Source organism: Zootoca vivipara, chromosome 10, assembly GCF_963506605.1.
Source record: "Zootoca vivipara chromosome 10, rZooViv1.1, whole genome shotgun sequence".
NCBI classification, from domain to species: domain Eukaryota; kingdom Metazoa; phylum Chordata; class Lepidosauria; order Squamata; family Lacertidae; genus Zootoca; species Zootoca vivipara.
Genome location: NC_083285.1, coordinates 28046413 through 28065315, shown reverse-complemented (window position 1 = coordinate 28065315; position 18903 = coordinate 28046413). Strand labels below are relative to the sequence as shown.

Here is an 18903-nt window from a genome sequence, read left to right as displayed (position 1 = left end):
CTCCTCCTCCTCCTACCTCGACACTCCAGAACCATAGCCACCGGGGGGAGAGGGAGGACGGCAGGTAGCCCGGGAGCCAAGCCAGGCCTCGCCTAACCTCACCCCCACTGCCCGGTAAACTTTCGCTTTTCTTTCTTTTCACTTTAATGCACAGAGCCACAGTAACGTATGGCCGGGTACAGCTAGCAGAATATAATTGTAAGATTTGTGGCATTCCACTGTAGTTTTTTCCACTGTTACTTGGTAGATATCCTCTTTTTTATGGAGGTCTGCTTTGCATTTTAAGAATTATGGTTCAACTGATACGACCTTTGAAAATGCTTTCATAGTCGACCAACTGGAGATGACATTGTGAAGCTGTAGCTCATAATGTTTGGATACCTTAAATATACACTGTTGGGAAATTAAATTGTTCTCCTTATGATTGCTATTAAATCAAGCAACACTTAACACCACAAATAAACACAGTCCCTCACACAGGTTGGAACACTGATGCTTACACAACAGGCTGGAGAGAAAAAGGAATTTTTTTGGTAGTTACAGAAGACAAACCATATAAACACACTTCATTCTGCCACATTTAGTAATACTTAATGAGGATTAAGTGGGGATCTAAAGCATTGTTAAACAGTTGTCTCCAAATACATATACTTGCTTTCAAACATTAACCGAGATATAACTGAGAGCTAATAGAATGGTTGAAGATTTTTCTGATAAATTTTAGTAAAAACAAACCCATCATGATCAATAAAAATGGCACTGCACTTTTGAGGATTTACAAATGTTTCCAATTTATATCACTTATCCATACCAAAGTTTTAGGGGAGAGGTTAGAGCTGAGATACAATTTACAAAAGGCAATTTATGTGAGTTCCAAAACTCAATCAAACCCACAAATAAGGCATGAAAGCAGCAACCCTTTCCTATTCCTCCCCAACAACTGAGCGTCTTTCAGTGTGGAGAAGAATAACCAATGACACAACTAGCATCCATAAAGTGGTTCTTAAAAGCAATGAAAAACAATAACCATCACCAAATATTATAGTACATGATTGTTGCTAGGATAAATGGGGAGGAAGAGAATCATGAGCATCTTGGAGGAAAGGTGGGATATAAATGTAAGATATAAAAAGTTAAGCACCTTCAAAGATGGATATTGTAAAAAGCTTTTTGGAATTCCCAAGTATACCATGTCAATTGGATTCTCTACATATTTGCCAAAGCACATCAAAGCTTTGAGAGTACTTCCTTTTTAAGAAGCCATACTGATTCTTCCTCAATTACCGGTATGTTCTTCTATGGATTGTATCCAATGCTGCCCATGCATGGACTTCTACTCACAAAATGAGCCTCCACCTGCCACTCCTCCCACCAACATATTCCCATTTGCTTCAGGGACTTCCCCCAACCCTCTGGAGCAGATTTGGGGGGCCCACAGGAGAGAGGAAATAAAAGTGAGGTCCTTTTGTGCAAAAAGAAGTCTGCTTGTGCAATGCTGGCTTCCACCCAGCATGTTTAATAATTCTAGGTTTAGTTATGCCTTCAACCGATTTACTTGGGATAGAGCTGGGACAGAGGTTTAGCTAATAAGCCTGTAATTTCTTGGCTGTCCGTTGGTTCCCTTTTTTAAAATGTGTGGCATTGGCTTCCTTCCACTTCTCTAGCAAGGAGGTCCATTTTTAGCGACAAGTTCTCTTCCTATTATTTTTAGATCATCAGTAATATCACATCTGACCTCTTTAAGAGGGTTGTTAATTTTTTTGTCAAGTTCCCATATCTTGTCACCTCTATTTCCCTTCTAATCCCCCCTTCAAAAAACCCTGATTCAGGTGTGGATATGTACTAAATAGCCAAGAATAATATCAAACGATCATTAGCTTCTCTGCAATCTTGTTATACTCCTTCAGTTAACTTTCTGTCCAACTGCTTTCCTGTATGTTGATATTCTATTATTGTAACTAGTTTTGGAGGCCCTGAGGCACAAAGGTAGGCTATTAAAAGTTTAAAGTAAACAAGCAATCTATCCAAGTTTTTCACATAAGTGCTGCAATATATTCAGTATGCAATTGACTGATCTCTGACACACTATAAATACATGATTGTAATCCAATATCTTCCACCAGCAGCACCACCACCTCCCCCCCCCCCAAAAAAAACAACCCAGTTTCTGTGCTTCCATGCTACAGGGGAAAGTGAGGGATATTTCAGAAGTATGGCAAGATGGTCAGCAGGTCAAAGTAAACTACAAGGCTAGTGCAATTTCTCTGTGTGAATCAAGTAGCTCCATTTTATATGAGTCAGCATATTCTCATAGACAGGTAAGACGTGGGTCACTGCAAAGGTCTTACTAGCATATTGAAGTATTAAATGATGACTGATTGTTTTAAGGTTCCTACTTGGTGATCTGAATAAATCCTTATCTGATTTCAGACAGGTAGGAAGTACTCACCTGGATTTCATTAAAATGGAGGGGAGGTTTTTTGTCTGCCTGTCTGCCTGTCTGCCTGTTTGTTTGAATTCAGACCAACCAGGTGTTCAGTGACTACTCTCCCTTTCTCTTTTCTAGGTCTTCTATAGGAACAAGCAAAAAGCTATTATACATACCTGGTCCAGTTTGGCATCTTCGGCCACTTTCAAATGAGAAGAGATTGGAATCGTAGCCATAACGGCGCAGACAGAGGTAATGCCATTTGACAGAATCCCGTTTACGGGTATACAAGATTAGTTCTGTGTCTGTAAGTTCCATTATACCAGAACCCAACTCATTACCGTCATCATCCACATTAATAACCTATAAAATAAAATGGATACTATATATTTAAAGCAAACACAGTCATGTACCTTACCTAACTCTACTGAGCAAATATTTGATACAAATATTTAAAACTATAAAATAAATGTATAAAACTAACAAATAAATTTGGCTTCCTGATATAATACAGTTCAAATGTATTTTATTTTCATCTTAACATGGGGCCATGACTATGCAGGCCACATATATTTCCACTCTCCCTCTAGGCATTTCAAGACTGGCTATTAGTGGTGGTTAACTATCTTTAGCTAATAATGCTAAGAGATGTGAAGACAGAAATCTAGGCTGTCTCTGTGGTAATTAGAGAATAGTCAGATACTATATGTAATACAAATACTATGGCTTAATTTATTTTTGAACAACCTATCTACGTAAAAAAAAATTCCACCAAGAGAGAAAGAAAAATCCAAACATTTCAAAATTGCCCTACTGATTTCACATTTTCTGTCCCTAACCCACCACCACATAATCTAAAATCTGTGCCCATTGAAGGTGACAAAACCCTACCTTGAATTTGCTTCGATGGTTATCAGGGACTGCTTCTTTATCTGGACAGCTACAACAGCTACCCATGACTTCTTTAGAAGACCATGTGATTGCTAAAACCAAAGTAAAAGAAAATGCATTTTAAAAAGAGAAATGAAAACAAACATGCAAATGGCATATAAATTGACTATATAAAGGTAAAGGGACCCCTGACCATTAGGTCCAGTCGTGACCGACTCTGGGGTTGCGCGCTCATCTCGCATTATTGGCCGAGGGAGCCAGCGTATAGCTTCCAGGTCATGTGGCCAGCATGACAAAGCCGCTTCTGGCAAACCAGAGCAGCACATGGAAACGCCGTTTACCTTCCCGCTGTAGCGGTTCCTATTTATCTACTTGCATTTTGATGTGCTTTCGAACTTGACTATATACCCAAACCATTAAACAAAATTGGCAGAAGAAAGACAACTGTACATCAATGGAGACAGACAGAATGTAAGCATGTATTGTAGAAAACTACATTATAGGGTGAGCTCCAACATGGCATGAGTGAGTGCCCACTAGGGCAGTGGGGTTCTCCTGTTCTCCTTCCCCCCTCCAGGCCTCACATCCCCCCAAATCTGCTCTAGGAGTACTGGAAGTCCTGTTGCATTAGTTCATTTTATGCAAGTTTGTGGACATAACTGGATTTTACTCACAGTAAGATCCTGGAAGTCCCGCTCCTTGCCTTGCTGGTCTATTTCCACCTGGCTTGGGACCTCCAGCTACAAGTTGAGGCTGCTGAACAGACTTTTGGCCTGGAGATTTGTTTAGTGTTTGTTGCTGTTACTGATATTATTTTTTTGTATTTCTTTTTAGATCTTATTATGATTTACTACATTTGTAATTATGTATTTATTTTCATATTGCAAGCTGCCTTGAGTATGGTTTTTAACTATTCAGGCAAGTTCAGAAGGTGGTGAAGAAAAACATCTGGCCAAAGGTACGTACACTCACCTAGATTTGGCCATTAATATTTCTAGCCTCTGGTACAGCATCAGTACTTCTGTCATACTTCAAAACATCATGTCGCCCTTCCACATAAATGAGTTATGACCTAAAAATCAAAGTTTTAAAAACAGACTATTATAGAGGCTCAAGAAAGCTGTTTTGAATAAAAATTGGTTCTGAAAGCAAAACAAATTAGATAAGTAAAATTTGTAGAGAATAAGTGTGCACACAAGTGCCGGCCATAACTCATTCTAAAAGGGGTAATCCATAAAGACACTATATTTTTTGCTGTTATTTTTACCACCATTCTGTTGTTTAACTGAAGATTGCTACTTAATCGATAAACACAACTAACACAAAAGACAGCACAAGATATTGCAAAGATGTCTTCTGCCGGGGTGGGGTGGGGTGGATCAATTATTACATTTACTTTTCAACAATTCCACCAGGTTTCTGGCTGACCGCTTGCAATGTCTACTAGAAAAGCATCCAAGTGGCTAACTGAAACAGCCAAATTATATACCGTACATAGCATTGAAGGGAAAGGGGAGGTCTTTTGACATCATACAAAGCTTCAGAGCTGCTCCAAACATCTATCAACTCCTCTCTTCCAGTTTTAAGCTAGAGAGATTTCTGGGGCTCACTCCTGCAGGCCCAGCATGGTGAACACCATTGTCTTCCTCTAGTGCCCAGGATGAGGCCATATTTCAATGGTAGAGCACATGCAGATTCTCTAACTGTTGCCTAGTCTTTTCCTGAAGCAAAGATCTTTCAGTTTCTTGTTTTCTCCTAGTATTTGTTCCCACTATATTCTGAAAGTCAGCCTCTTACTACGCTTGTTCTGTAAGTTGCTATCTTAGAAGAACTACGTTTTCAAAGACTATACTACACAATGGTGCAGTATTATGTAGAAGTTCTTGTTCAAATGTGCAACTAGAGAACATCTCAGATGAGTCTCACATATAGCACTTTGCAGTCACCACGCTGCCAAAGCAAATCAGGTCTGGTCAGTGACAGGAAACCATTGGTATGCTATCTTGGGACCATTGGTGGAAGAAATGTGAGGCATAAATGCAAGACAATAAATATTTAACCTCCCCCCCCCCCCCCCCGGTAAAAGGTCCTAATATGTACATCCTTTCCCATTAACACAACACAAGGTGGTAATGATGTAACAGGTCTACTTCTCTCAGAAGCAGAATATAATGTGCACACTTTAACAAGAATAAATGCACTGACTACACATGTTAACTTACGTTGCAATACTACATATTCATCCTGTCAACATTACATATTTGGGGTGGGGCAAAAATATGATTCCATTGAATGAAAGCCTTTTGATAACTACAAAAATGGGTTAACATTGTCCAAATCCAGTGTAGGCTCCAAAGCAATGGATTCAAATTTTAAGGAAGGAGATTCCAACTAAACATTTGGAAGAACTTTCTGAAGGTAAGAGCTGATCAAGCATAGAACAGGCTATCTCAGAAAGTGGTGGACTCTAGCTCTTTCAATATTTTTAAACAGTGGTTGGATGGCCATCTCTCAAAGATTCTTTAGCTGTGATTCCTCCATTGCAACAATTTGGCTAAATAGATGATCCTTGGGGTCCCTTCCAACTCTACAATTCTGTGATTCTCATGCTCCTTTGATGCTATCCTCCAAGAGAGCTGAAAATATGTGTTGTGGTCACCAACAGTGGTTTACCAAAGCTCCATTCAACATTTTTGTTTCTGCTTCAGTGTCAAGTACTAAGCCCCACCCTTCATTTGTGCAATCTAGTCTGTTTCTATTTAAACAGATACTTGGGTCAGTTCTTTTCATGTTACATAAATTAAAATCAAGTACTTCTGCTAAAGCTGTAGTAAACATAAATTAATTCAGCACAGATGGACCAAATTATCAAGATCAGAACCTGGCTCATATTATACAGCCACTGTTATAAGAAGATTTTTTTTCACTCAAAAAGCTGTTTAATTATGTGTATTGAATAAAGCATTACTGTTTTCTAAAGTAAACATTCCCACTGGGCATTCCTTTCATCTTGCATAAGTATATTGCATTGGGAAGACTCCAGTTGTGTTCTCTAAGTTTACACACAGCTATTATTGCTTTTTTTAATACAGCTCACACATCTGATTCACAACTCTAGAGCAGTGTTTCCCAACCGAGGGCCAGGATATTCCAAGGGGGCCCAGGTGAAAATTATGTAAATGGAGGGGGGCACAGCAAGAGGCTAGGAGGTCACAGAGGGAAGTGAGAAGAAAAGAAAAAAATATTTTTTAAAAAATAAATCCTGATTGGCTGGCTATCTGCTTGGCCAATCACAAGCAGGTAAGGGGGCATCTCACCAGGAGGCAGCCTAGTGTTTCTTTTTGCCACCTGCATTTTCTTGGAGCAGTCCTGGTTTGTTTCCAGCAGGAAAGTGTGATTGCTGAAGCGCCCATTTTGCCCACTGCTTGTAGCTGCCGCCAGTGCTGGGCCAGATGGTAGCCTGGGCCTGATTCTGCAAGGCGCAGGGCGAAATTCACCCCCAGCGCCTAGCCGAGCAGGGTTGTCTGGTACTGCTGACCCACATCTACCGTGTTTTTCTGAAAATAAGACACCGTCTTATATTTATTTTTCCTCAAAAAAACTCACACTATGGCTTTTTTTCAGGGGATGTCTTGTTTTTTTTCCTCCTCCTCCTGCCGCGGCCGGCATTGCTGCTGTGCCTATAACTATGTCTTATTTTCGGGGTAGGGCTTATATTCCTTGAATGCTTAAAAATCCTGCTACGTCTTATTTTATGGCTACGTCTTATTTTTGGAGAAACAGGGTTGTAAGTAACTGTCTACTCAGAATAAACAAAACATTTAAATAGCTACTTTTCTACCAGTAGGATGGGGGGTGGGGGTGGTGTCACAGGAAGGAAACAAGGTTGGAAGGGGACCACGGTCAGAAAAAAATGGGAAACACTGCTCTAGAGCACAGTCTTTCAAAACATCACAAGCAGAAAAATATCTATGTCTCCTTTCTTTGAGAAGCCCAGCGGGAGCCCCAGCACAGAGACGCGCCGAGCTCCGACTGAACGGGCCCCAGGACCCGGCAGCGGGCGGCGCACAAAGCTGCAGGAGCCGGCAGTAGCCGGCAGCAGCCCCAGCCGCGCCGCGCCGCACGAAGCCCAGGGACCCAGCAGCAGGCTCAGCGGGCGGCGCACGAAGTCGCAGTAGCCGGCAGTAGCCGGCAGCAGCCCCAGCCATGCCGCGCCGCACCGCACCGCACGAATCCCAGGGACCCAGCAGCGGGCTCAGCGGGCGGCGCACGAAGTCGCAGGAGCCGGCAGGAGCCGGCAGCAGCCCCTGCCACGCAGCACCGCACGAAGCCCAGGGACCCAGCAGCGGGCTCAGCGGGCGGCGCATGAAGTCGCAGTAGCCGGCAGGAGCCGGCAGCAGCCCCTGCCACGCAGCACCACACGAAGCCCAGGGACCCAGCAGCGGGCTCAGCGGGCGGCGCAAGAAAGCCCCGTACCATACTTAACAATGCTGTACCATGCTCAATAAAAAAATAAGACATCCCCCGAAAATAAGCCGCGATGTGTTTTTTAGAGGAAAAATAAATATAAGACGTGTCTTATTTTAGGAGAAACACGGTAGCTGCCAAGTTATCCCTTTTTTTAAGGGATTTTCCCTTATGCTGAATAGGCTTCCTCGCGAGAAAAGGGAAAACTTGGCAGCTATGACTGAATACTGATTTTAAAGATTGTTTTGTTTCTCAGAGAGGGCCTGGCTCTTCAACCAAGACTTCCTCTTGTGGCTTATTTTGAGAGAAACAAGCCAGCATTCCGGCTTGTTTCATTCTGCCTTGGGAAAAGGAAGAGCAGGGCAAGCGCAATTTGTCCACCAGCACCCTTGGTCATTCATGGCAAGCCATAGTTTGGCTTCCTGTAACATGTGAACCAAGCCACTTTTTCATTCAAAGGCTAAGAGGGTATACATGAATTGAAGAAACTTACAAAGATAGTATTAGATTTGCCAGTTTTTAAAGGCCTTTTTTTAAAACTAGAACTAGCAAAAACAACAAGCACACACCACTTAAAACAGTCTAAAAGTTTTAATATACAATAAGGGACTGTTATAATTTTCATGTACCAAGAAATACAAAGGAGATGCTTAAATGCATAATGAATAAACTGAGAGAAGTCACCAAATAAAGTTATTTACTAAGATTCAGACTGAAGTGCCAAAGCTGCCTGTTTTCAGAACATGAAAGAGAGACTACATTCAGTTTCTAACTTTATGAACACATTCCTCAAATACCAGTAATATTAAAGGCCTCAGAAGAGGCAAGACCTTTTCCCCCAACCTTAACATCACAGTTTAATCCTTGGAACAGCTGATTAAAAAATGCCTGCAGTTTAGTTGAATTTGTCAGTTTGAGGAGAAAATCCAACATTCAGGAGAAAAGCTGAAATCATGAAACAACTTTTACACTATTGATAAGTCTGAAACTTTTAGAAATCTCACTTCATGTTTGCTCTTTCAAATTCTAACATTTCTGCTGCAACAACGTACAGTAATGCTTAAAATGATTATTTAACTCATTTTCACAAGGCCTGCACCATTTCATCATTTGAAATATTCCTTTGGTTAAAATGGGTTACAAACTTCCGATTAGAATTATAGTATTGTAGAGTTGGAAGGGACCATAAGGATCATCTAGTCCAACCCCCTGCAGTGCAGGAATCTAATTGATCAGATGCACTTATTATGTTTATAAGATTTACATCTCAATGCATGTCAGTGTACTAATCCATTTTATCTGAAAATGAACCTTAAGTATTGCAACACAGTATCGCTTGAGTTATGGATGCTGCATACACATGGGTTTGCAAAGACTGATCGTCATCCTTTTCTGACCTCATTATTCAAAATACTTAACTATGTACACTGCTTTTTCTTCAGCCTTTAAGAATTTAAGGCATCAGTCACTAACTACCGGTATCTGCCCTTATGAATCCATCAGCTTAGCTTCAAAGAGGTTTTTCCTGCATAAACTGGCTACACAGATCCTTTACCAGATGCCTCTCCTTACAACTGAGAAGCTGCTCTTAAGCAGAGGGAAACTTCTTTTCAAAGTTGTTGATTTTGTTTTAACTGTCATCCATCATTTTCACCTACCCTCTTGTACAAGGGCTGTTCTTAATTTGTTACATTCATCTCCGTTTATCACTTTCCAAGCTTAAATGGAGGGAAAACATCATTGGTTAGCCTAGATTTCATGCTTAGAGGCAGTAGTAGCCTGGAAAAGGGTAATACAGTGGTACCTCTACTTACAAATTTAATGCGTTCCGAGCGCACATTCGTAAGTAGAAAAAAATTGTAAGTCGAATCCCATAGGAATGCATTGGAAGAAAAAAATTGTAAGTCGAAGCAACCCTATCTAAAAATTCGTATAAAAAATCCTATCTAAACTGCATCCAAGATGGCGGATTGAGCTCCGTTCGTAAGTAGAAACATTAGTAAGTAGAGTTATTCGTAAGTAGAGGTACCACTGTAAATTAAAGCTGAATCCAGACAGGATTACTGTTTTGTGGTGTGGTAGTTCTCAGAACTGCGAATTGAACTGGTTGACCTATTCTAGATGGGGTCCAGTAAGTAACCAGGATTCCAAGCAAACTAAATTGCCGATAATTTTTAGCCAAACCATGGAAACATTAAACTTAAATGATGCCTGGAGGGCTAAACATCCAGTAGAAAGAGAATACACCTTTTTCTCTGAGCCCAATAAGTCAGCGGGCAGAATAGATGCGATATGGATCCCTAAAGAACTTACCTTAAAAATACATAAAGCTGAGATCCAACCCAAAACTCTATCCGATCATAATCCGGTCCTTATTTGGCTTAAGGAAGAAGGTACCAAAGGAAGAAGGTGGAGATTAAATGAATCCTTATTGAATGACGAAAAAGTAATAGATAAAGCAAAAAATACTCTTCGAGAATTCTTTTCCCTAAATTTAGAGAAAGGAACACCAAGTACAACGGTATGGGATGCTGGGAAAGCAGTGATAAGAGGGTTCTTTATTAAACAAAATGCAATATTAGTCAAACAAAAGGAAAAAAGAAAACAAGCAATTTGGGAGGAAATTAGGAAAAATGAAAATGAACTCTATAAAAATCCTGAAAATGAAAAACTAAAACGAAATCTTAAATCATTCCAGCTACAATATTCCACAATATTGAATGAGGAGATCCAGTGGAAAATAAAGTTGATGAGGCAAAAAAAATTCGAACAGGCTAATAAGCCGAGCAAGTTATTGGCCTGGCAATTGAAAAAAAGACAAAACGAAAGAACTATCAATAAGATGAAAATAGGGGATAGGATTACTAATAACCCAAAAGAAATTGAAAAAGTATTCCTGGACTTCTATCAAGAACTATATAAAGAAGGAAAGGAAACAATCGAGGAAATTAATCAATATTTGGGCCAAAATAATGTGAGGAAAATTAATAGGGAACAGGCAAAAATACTTAACGCACGGATCTCAACTTTCGATATTAGTCAAGCAATAAAAAAAGCCAAATCAGGGAAAACGCCAGGCCCTGATGGTTTACCCGCAATCTATTATAAAAAAGTCGAAGAAGCGGTAATTGAACCGCTTAAGGATATAATGAATAATATATTGGAGGGAGGAGAGCTGCCAAGAACGTGGGCCGAGAGCTATATTACTCTAATACCAAAAGAGGGGGTGGATTTGACCCACCCCTCAAATTACCGGCCCATTTCGTTATTAAATAACGATTACAAGTTGTTCGCCAGCATCTTGGCAGACAGGCTTAAGAAAATTCTGGCCCAAATCATACATGAGGACCAGGCAGGCTTCCTCCCTGGGCGCTTAATGCAAACCAATATACGGAACATCATAAATATCCTAGAGTACCTGGATTTGAGAATTGATAAGCCAGGCCTTTTGATCTCAGTCGACGCTGAAAAAGCGTTCGACAAGATTTCATGGAAATTTATGACAGCCACCATCCAACAAATGGAATTTGGGAAGTCTTTCTGCAATGCGATTCAGGCAATTTATAATAAACAAAAAACAAAGATATTGGTAAATAATAACATCTCAGAAGAATGCGAAATAAACAAAGGAACTAGGCAAGGGTGCCCCCTGTCTCCTTTGATCTTCATTTTAATAATGGAGATTCTAAATAATAAGATCAGAGAAGAGAAGGAGATCAAGGGGGTAACACTTGGTAGTAGAACATACAAGCTGCGGGCATTTGCAGATGACTTAATAATTACGACAGAGGACCCTAAAGAGAGTACAATCAGGCTATTAGAAATTATAGAAGAATTCGGGAAAGTGGCGGGTTTTAAATTAAATAACAAAAAAACGAAACTCCTGGCTAAAAATCTGACCTCGGAAGAGAAGAAGGAAATTGAAAAATTAACACACTTAAATTTCTCTTCCAAAATTAAGTACCTAGGGATCTGGCTAACACCTAAAAATATTAATCTTTACCAGGATAACTATATAAAAACATGGGAACAAATAAGACGTAATATGGAGATCTGGAGCAGATTAAAATTGTCATTTTGGGGACGCATCTCAGCAATCAAGATGAGTGTCCTACCGAAACTTATCTTCCTGTTTCAAAATCTACCAATATTAGGAGGCACGAAATATTTAACATCATGGCAGAAAGAAATATCGAAATTCATATGGCAAGGAGCAAGGCCAAGAATCAAACATACTCTCTTGATTGACATCCAAGAGAGAGGCGGGTTTGGCCTACCGGACCTTAAGTTATACTATGAGGCCGCATGCTTCCTGTGGATGAGAGATTGGTTTCTGCTCCAAAAAACGGACCTCCTTGATATAGAAGGATTTGATTTAAGATTTGGCTGGCACGCTTATCTAAATTATGATAAAAACAAAGTGCACAGAGGACTCACCAACCACATAATAAGAGGCTCCCTTTTCAAAGTGTGGGCCAAATACAAGGGGTTATTGGAACCCAAAACACCATCATGGATATCCCCCATGGAAGCCATAGCAGTTAAAAAAAAGAACATGAAAGGCAATTGGGTAACTTATAGATCATTATTGGTAATTGAAGAGGGTCAATTCAAGTTGAGGCCATATGAAGAAATTAAGAACAAGTTAACGAGTTGGCTAGACTATCACCAGCTAAACGAAACTTTTAAACAAGATAAAAAGAAAGGATTTAATAATCAACCAACCGAATTGGAAAAAATTTTGCTTGACAACAATAACAAAATTATATCAAAAATGTACCGCCTCTTGCTTGACTGGGAGGTCAAGGAAGAGGCTGTAAAGGAAGTTATGATTAAATGGGCCCAGGACATCGGGCGTACGATAATGATTGATGAGTGGGAGGCCCTCTGGAAGAACAGCATGAGATTTACCGTGTCGTATTCCATCAAAGAAAATATGTTTAAAATGTTTTACCGATGGTACCTCACACCTGCCAAACTCTCCAAAATGTATAAGAACATATCAGATCGATGTTGGAGGTGTGGGGAAGGGAGAGGAGATTTTATGCATATGTGGTGGGGATGCCGGATGGTTAGAGGATTTTGGAATACAATTTATGAAGAAATGAAAAAAATCTTTAGAGTAACATTCCAAAAACGACCAGAGGCCTTTTTGTTGGGAATCCTGAACAGAGACTTACCTGCTAAATATAGGGAGATCTTTTTATATGCATCAGCGGCAGCCCGGTTATTAATAGCGGCCAGGTGGAAGGGGGACACGCTCCCAACACTCCAGGAGTGGCAAAGTAAATTGTCAGATATGGTAGAGCTGGCTCAGTTAACAGATAACTTAAGGGGAGTTACGAAACAGATGTTTACCAAAAAATGGGATGTGCTTAAGAGATATATGCAAGAGAGAAACGGATATTCGGTAATTTCCATGGCAGCCTTAGAATGACTGGTCTATAAAGTAATATTAGAACCTAAAAGAATTATCGGTATGATTGGATTCATTGATGTACAAAAGAGATTATAAGAGGACGAAGAGAAAAGTATGTACTTCGCAAAAAAGAAGAGTCGCGCTATGGGAGGTGACGGGAAGTCATCAGGGTAATAATAATGAAAACAAATTTGTAGTCTGTTTAATGAAAATCTTTATTTTTGTGAGAGGAAAATATTTGTTCTGTTTGTTCTGTTATAAAAATCAATAAAGATGTTTTATTCTGCAAAAAAAAAAAAAAATATTCTAGATGGGGTCATGCTCCTCTTGATGGAACAGGTATGTAGTTTAGTGGTGCTCCTTTGAGTCATCTTTGCCACTTGAGGCGCAGCTGGTCTCACTGGCTAGAAGTGCCTATGCCAGTGATGGCGAACCTATGACATGTGTGTCAGCACTGACACGCATAGCCATTTTCAGTGACACGCGGCCACATGCCGAGACCTCACTTCTGGCCGGCGGCGGAATGTCACAGGCGATGCATCTCTGGGGGCCTTGTGGACTTCCGGCGAGGCAAGATGGCGGTCAGCATGGAGCCGCGGAGCTCCTGAAAGTGACCAGCGCTGCAAGAGCTGCCAGACGGGCTCCCGAGCCACCGAAACCACCACCGCCACCGCTTGGACACTGGGGGCCACCAGTGCAGCAACCGGGGAGCTGCCGGACCCCACCCCCACCCCACGAACCTGACGGACAGCCTCAAGGCACTCCGGAGGCCTGAGGAGGAAAAAAGAAGCCCCAGCCCTGCTGCCGCCAGAAAAAGAAGGAAAAACAAGGCAAAGGAGAACATGGGTCCACACTCTCCATTGCCGTCCCCGTCGTCCCCACCTCAAGGGAGAGGAGGGGGCCCTTGGAGGAGGGAGAAGAACCTCGACCTCGCTGCTGCCACCGCCGCCACCTCGCCGTCATCCCGAGAAGAGAGAAGAGACACCCAAGTAAGCTGAAATCGCTTCCCTGTTGCCCCGCCGCCATGCAAGCATAGCCGAGTGAGGGGAGAGGTGGGCCGAAGAGGGCCACGAGGAGGCACAGGCCCAACTCAAGCCCACCTCCCCAGCGGCAGACCCGTTGGAGGAAGGCCTGAGCCCAGCATCCCACTGGGAAAGACCTCTGGGTTTTGCCTTATTTTTCTCCTTAAGATATTTTGTAAAAAAAAAAAAAAGTAAACTTAATTTTTTTCTTCCCTCTTTTCCTTTTTTTTAAGGCGAAACAATTATACATTTTTGTTATTTAAACTATAAATATCACGAAATTATGTTTTTTTTCTCGAAGTGACATACCACCCAAGCTATGCTCAGTTTTTTGGCGAATTTTGACACACCAAGCTCAAAAGGTTACCCATCACTGGCCTACGCCAAGGTTCAGCTAGTGATCCAGAGATAACTTGGCTTCAGTTATCCATGTCTTGGAAACTTCCAGCTTAGGCTATTGCCATTTGTCCTTGAATATGGCCCGGAACTTGCAACTAGTGCAAACGCAGCAACCAGGGTGCCCAGAGATGCCCACATGTAAAACTAAGGTTGGAACAATTACACTGGTTGCCTACTGTATTCTAGGCCTCATTTAAAGTCCTTAAGGATGTATTTAAAGCCCTAAATGACTGTGTCCCATTTGGGGGGGGGTCCTTTTATACTGTCCAGCTTGAGTGCTAATAATTACAGGAGAACCCCTTTTAACGTCCCCTATCCAATAAGCTCGCTATGGTGGGGAGTCATGGGTGGGCTTTATGGGTGTGATCCCACGCCTCTGGAATGACATTCCCTCTAAACCATGTCGTATCATGACATTGTTCTCATTTTATCATCGGGTGAATACACACATCGGCCGGGGGGGTGGAGCTTTAAGGGAAGGCTCAGCTATTGCCATTTGATTTGTATGTAATTTATGTTGGCTGGTTTTCATACAGTTGATTGATTTTGGTTTTAATTTTGTGTATTTCCACCCTTGGACCTGCAGGTGAAGGGTGGTGTATAAATAGATAGATGGATGATAGATAGATAGATAGATAGATAGATAGATAGATAGATAGATAGATGATAGATAGATAGATAACTGCCTAGTTTATCTTTTTATCTCTATCTTTTGAATATATCATTTAGAAATAAAATAATTTAGGTAACAAAAAAGCCAGTAATATAAAAGATCCATATGACTAAATCTACAGTTCCTTTAGAGATAAGTGTTATCCGAAGATGGATTTGAATGTTCCTTGCCCCTGGGAAAGCCAAGTCATCAAAATCCAGAGGTTGAAGGTATCAATTATCTCTGCAGTTACAAACTGTGTGTCACATACAGCAGTGAGTTGCTCATCACTATTCCTCAAAATCACAAATATACTGATTTTCATAGTACACTCCAAGTGCTTTGGCTCCTACAAAAATGAAGTAATTGGAAGCCTCACACAAGCTTCAACAGAATTGTAAATTGCTACACACCGCCCACATAGCTTTGAGTGCTTGAGTGTGTGTGATTAGGAGGGCTGATGCATGATCACACCAAATTCCTTCCCTTAACGCACAGATCAAAAACTTGCCCTCTCAGCTACATTCTTCTTTAAACAGTCACTGTTACCCTGGTAACCCTATGCTGCTGACACAGGCAGCTGGTCCATTTAAAGTCAGCCCTAGCTGGCAACCAAAATGTTTGTTCAACCAGTTGGGAATAGTTTCTCTCAATTCCAGAAAAGTTGCTGCTTTGTACTTTTCAACGCCGCCCCCTTTTAAATGTTTTCATTTTGACACATTTTTTTAAAATACAAACTTAAACTACTCCGATTATTTATACACTTTTTACAAAATTACTGCAAAGCTTTAAAAACTTATGCTCAAATATAAGAGGGAAGGAGAAGGGAACCCATTTTTATTTTTTCAAGTACACATAGCGGAAGCAATCAGATTCTTTTGTCTTCCATATAAATCTATAGTACAGTTTGTTGTAAATATGAATGGAAGTCTTCTGCAAAAAATTCTCTAGGAGTTCAAACCCAGTTTTCATGATAGCCAAAAAATGTATTTTTCCTGAATCAAGATTGTAGAAACACATTTCAGTTACTTTGTAAGTTATCTCATAGAATACAATTTGTCTGCTTTGACTTTCACTGGTAAAAAGGGGAAAATGCAGTACAGATACTGAGGTCCTTTCTTAATAAAGATAGGAATGAAATTACAAATCCTCCAACTGTCCCTGCCAGACAAATACAAATAGTGAGCCAACTTTATTTCCAAGTGCTCAAAGATGTCCAGTTCTGCCCACTCACCCTCCCAGTTTTTACTGCACTCCAGGCTTCACTTGATTAGGTAAAAATAATTTCTTTTGCTAACCACTTAATTTTATTGCTGAGATACTGGTAATCAAAAGGTACAAGGTCATAGCATGGGCTAACACTCCAAAGCTCTGAAAAGGATGGCGAACTTCTTAAGTCTGTGAAGATCTCTCCATTAACAGTGGTAGAAACACTGGAGTAGATTTTAACAGGATTTTATGAGGTTAATATCAACTAAGCACTTATGTGCCACTTGGAAAGCACACAATACAAATGCAAAGAACTTTACAACCTACAAGTAGGCATTGCCAAAGCATTCTGCTTTCTATTTACATGCTTTTTTTGAATATGAAATGTCTCAAGAGTATTTGAGGGGGGGAAACCTTCCCACACCTATCAAGGGGTAATCTTCATGCTGAGAGTTCTTAATACTTTACAGTGCTAGCATACTAATCTTGACTGTCAAAGCAACCAAGAATGAAAGCAAACAAGCAATAATCTCTACTGGGTGTGACTGAAACATGTAAACATCGGTACTGAGTCAAACAGGGTTTATTACTATTGCAGTACACAGAAAGACAGGGCCGACTTAAGGGTACCCAGCGCCGTGATGCAAAAATCCCTCCGGCGCCCCCCCCCCCGGGCTTGCTAGGCACCGTTGGAATGGCAGCTAGCAAGCCTGCTGTTGCGGCGGGGCAGGGCGGGAACAGCACACTGAAAGGAGCCCTTTCGGGCACTGCTCCCGCTGCCCCCCCCCCGCCTGGGCTCGGGAGCAGCCGGAGCTCTTTCCGCAGCGCGCCCCAGCCTCACCTCCACGTGGGCCGTGCAGCTCCCTCACCCCTGAGAGGCCGGCGCCCTGGCGCAACGCGCCAGTCAGCCCAGGAAGGGCCTTATGCCATTTACAATAATGCACACACAAAAGCCAGTCACCTGTTTTTCTTGTCTCCAATTCCCAAATCTGGCTGCACATCAGGGAGATCCTCTCCTTCCATTCTGGCAACCATGCTATATCCAATTCAAATCATTCTTACTTGCTTTTCTTATTAGTTTACTGGCAGTTAATACATTTTTCTGTATCAAAAAATTAAATACAGAAACTGTTCAGGAAAAAGTAATTGCAAGGGCAGGATATATCTCATTATGTTCCACTGTCCATTGCATTTCTCTTGCAGCTGAAATTACTTTCATGCTGCATACAGAGTTGTCTTAGGACATTGACACCTCAAGATAAAAGCAGTTGTTTGTATACTGCTAGAATCCAAAGAGATATTTAAGCTTAGGCTCTGTTAAACTTGATAGGAGGACTAGTGTGTCATCTAACAACAGTGTAAGATTCACAGATTTGGAAGGATTTCTTTATTTTCACTGCTGGTGCCAGAATCCTCTCCTTGACAGAAATAGCATGCCAAAAGTACTTATTAAGGAGTAAGATAATCCAAGTCAGTTCCCATACGAATATTTTCTTGTAACCCCAACTTTTCTGGAAAATATTGTTGGCCAAAAGCAGCCTCTACAGAAACTAGTGAGTTAACCTTGTTGGACTGTGATGACGCAAGAGTAGCTCCAACATGCTATCCTACCGCTTGTCTAGCACCTAGTACTACTTGGGAGAGACTACTTGGGAGAGGTCTACAAATACCTTGTAGACCTCCAATGAGCTTTCTTTTCCCTGTCTAGCCACAAAGGCATGCTGATCTTTGTTGTTTACAAACAGAGCAGAATCCTGCCGGAAATCCCTAGTTCTACAGATAAAGCTCCAAAGGTCCATTGTAATATCCATCTGTGCAATTTCAAATTCTTTAAACAGGACACTGTGAAGGAACACTCACACACTTATGAACCCAGCTCCTGACAGTCATAAAATCAGAGTTGTAAGGGACCCAAGGGTCATCTACTCCAAACCCCTGCAATGCATAGCTACTATAAGCACATATTTACTTCACTTTTAGTTCTACTGTAAGGTAAAGGTAAAGGGACCCCTGACCATTAGGTCCAGTCGTGACCGACTCTGGGGTTGCAGCGCTCATCTCACTTTATTGGCCGAGGGAGCCGGCGTACAGCTTCCAGGTGATGTGGCCAGCATGACTATGCCGCTTCTGGCGAACCAGAGCAGCGCACAGAAATGCCGTTTACCTTCCTGTCAGAGTGGTACCTATTTATCTACTTGCACTTTGACGTGCTTTTGAACTGCTAGGTTGGCAGGAGCTGGGACCAAGCAACAGGAGCTCACCCCGTTGCGGGGATTCGAACTGCTGACCTTCTGATCGGCAAGCCCTAGGCTCTGTGGTTTAACCCACAGCGCCTATCCTACCCCAATTATAGATCAACAAAATTTGTGTTTGCTACCAGCTTTATCCCTCCCTGAAGGGAGAAGCAGGGCACCTT

General features: G+C 41.4%; 1 protein-coding gene across 1 annotated transcript in view; it reads right to left on the bottom strand.

The window, feature by feature from the left end:
• The window catches only part of FRS2 (fibroblast growth factor receptor substrate 2), a 46001-nt gene that overhangs the window by 9137 nt on the left and 17961 nt on the right, over window positions 1-18903 (bottom strand). Inside the window, exons 2-4 of the mRNA XM_035127115.2 lie at window positions 4292-4391; window positions 3320-3411; window positions 2605-2791 (exon numbers count right to left, since the gene is read on the bottom strand). Of these exons, the coding sequence (XP_034983006.1) occupies window positions 2605-2791; window positions 3320-3385 (253 nt within the window). The 5' untranslated portion in view covers window positions 3386-3411; window positions 4292-4391. The remainder of the gene's footprint in view (window positions 1-2604; window positions 2792-3319; window positions 3412-4291; window positions 4392-18903) is intronic.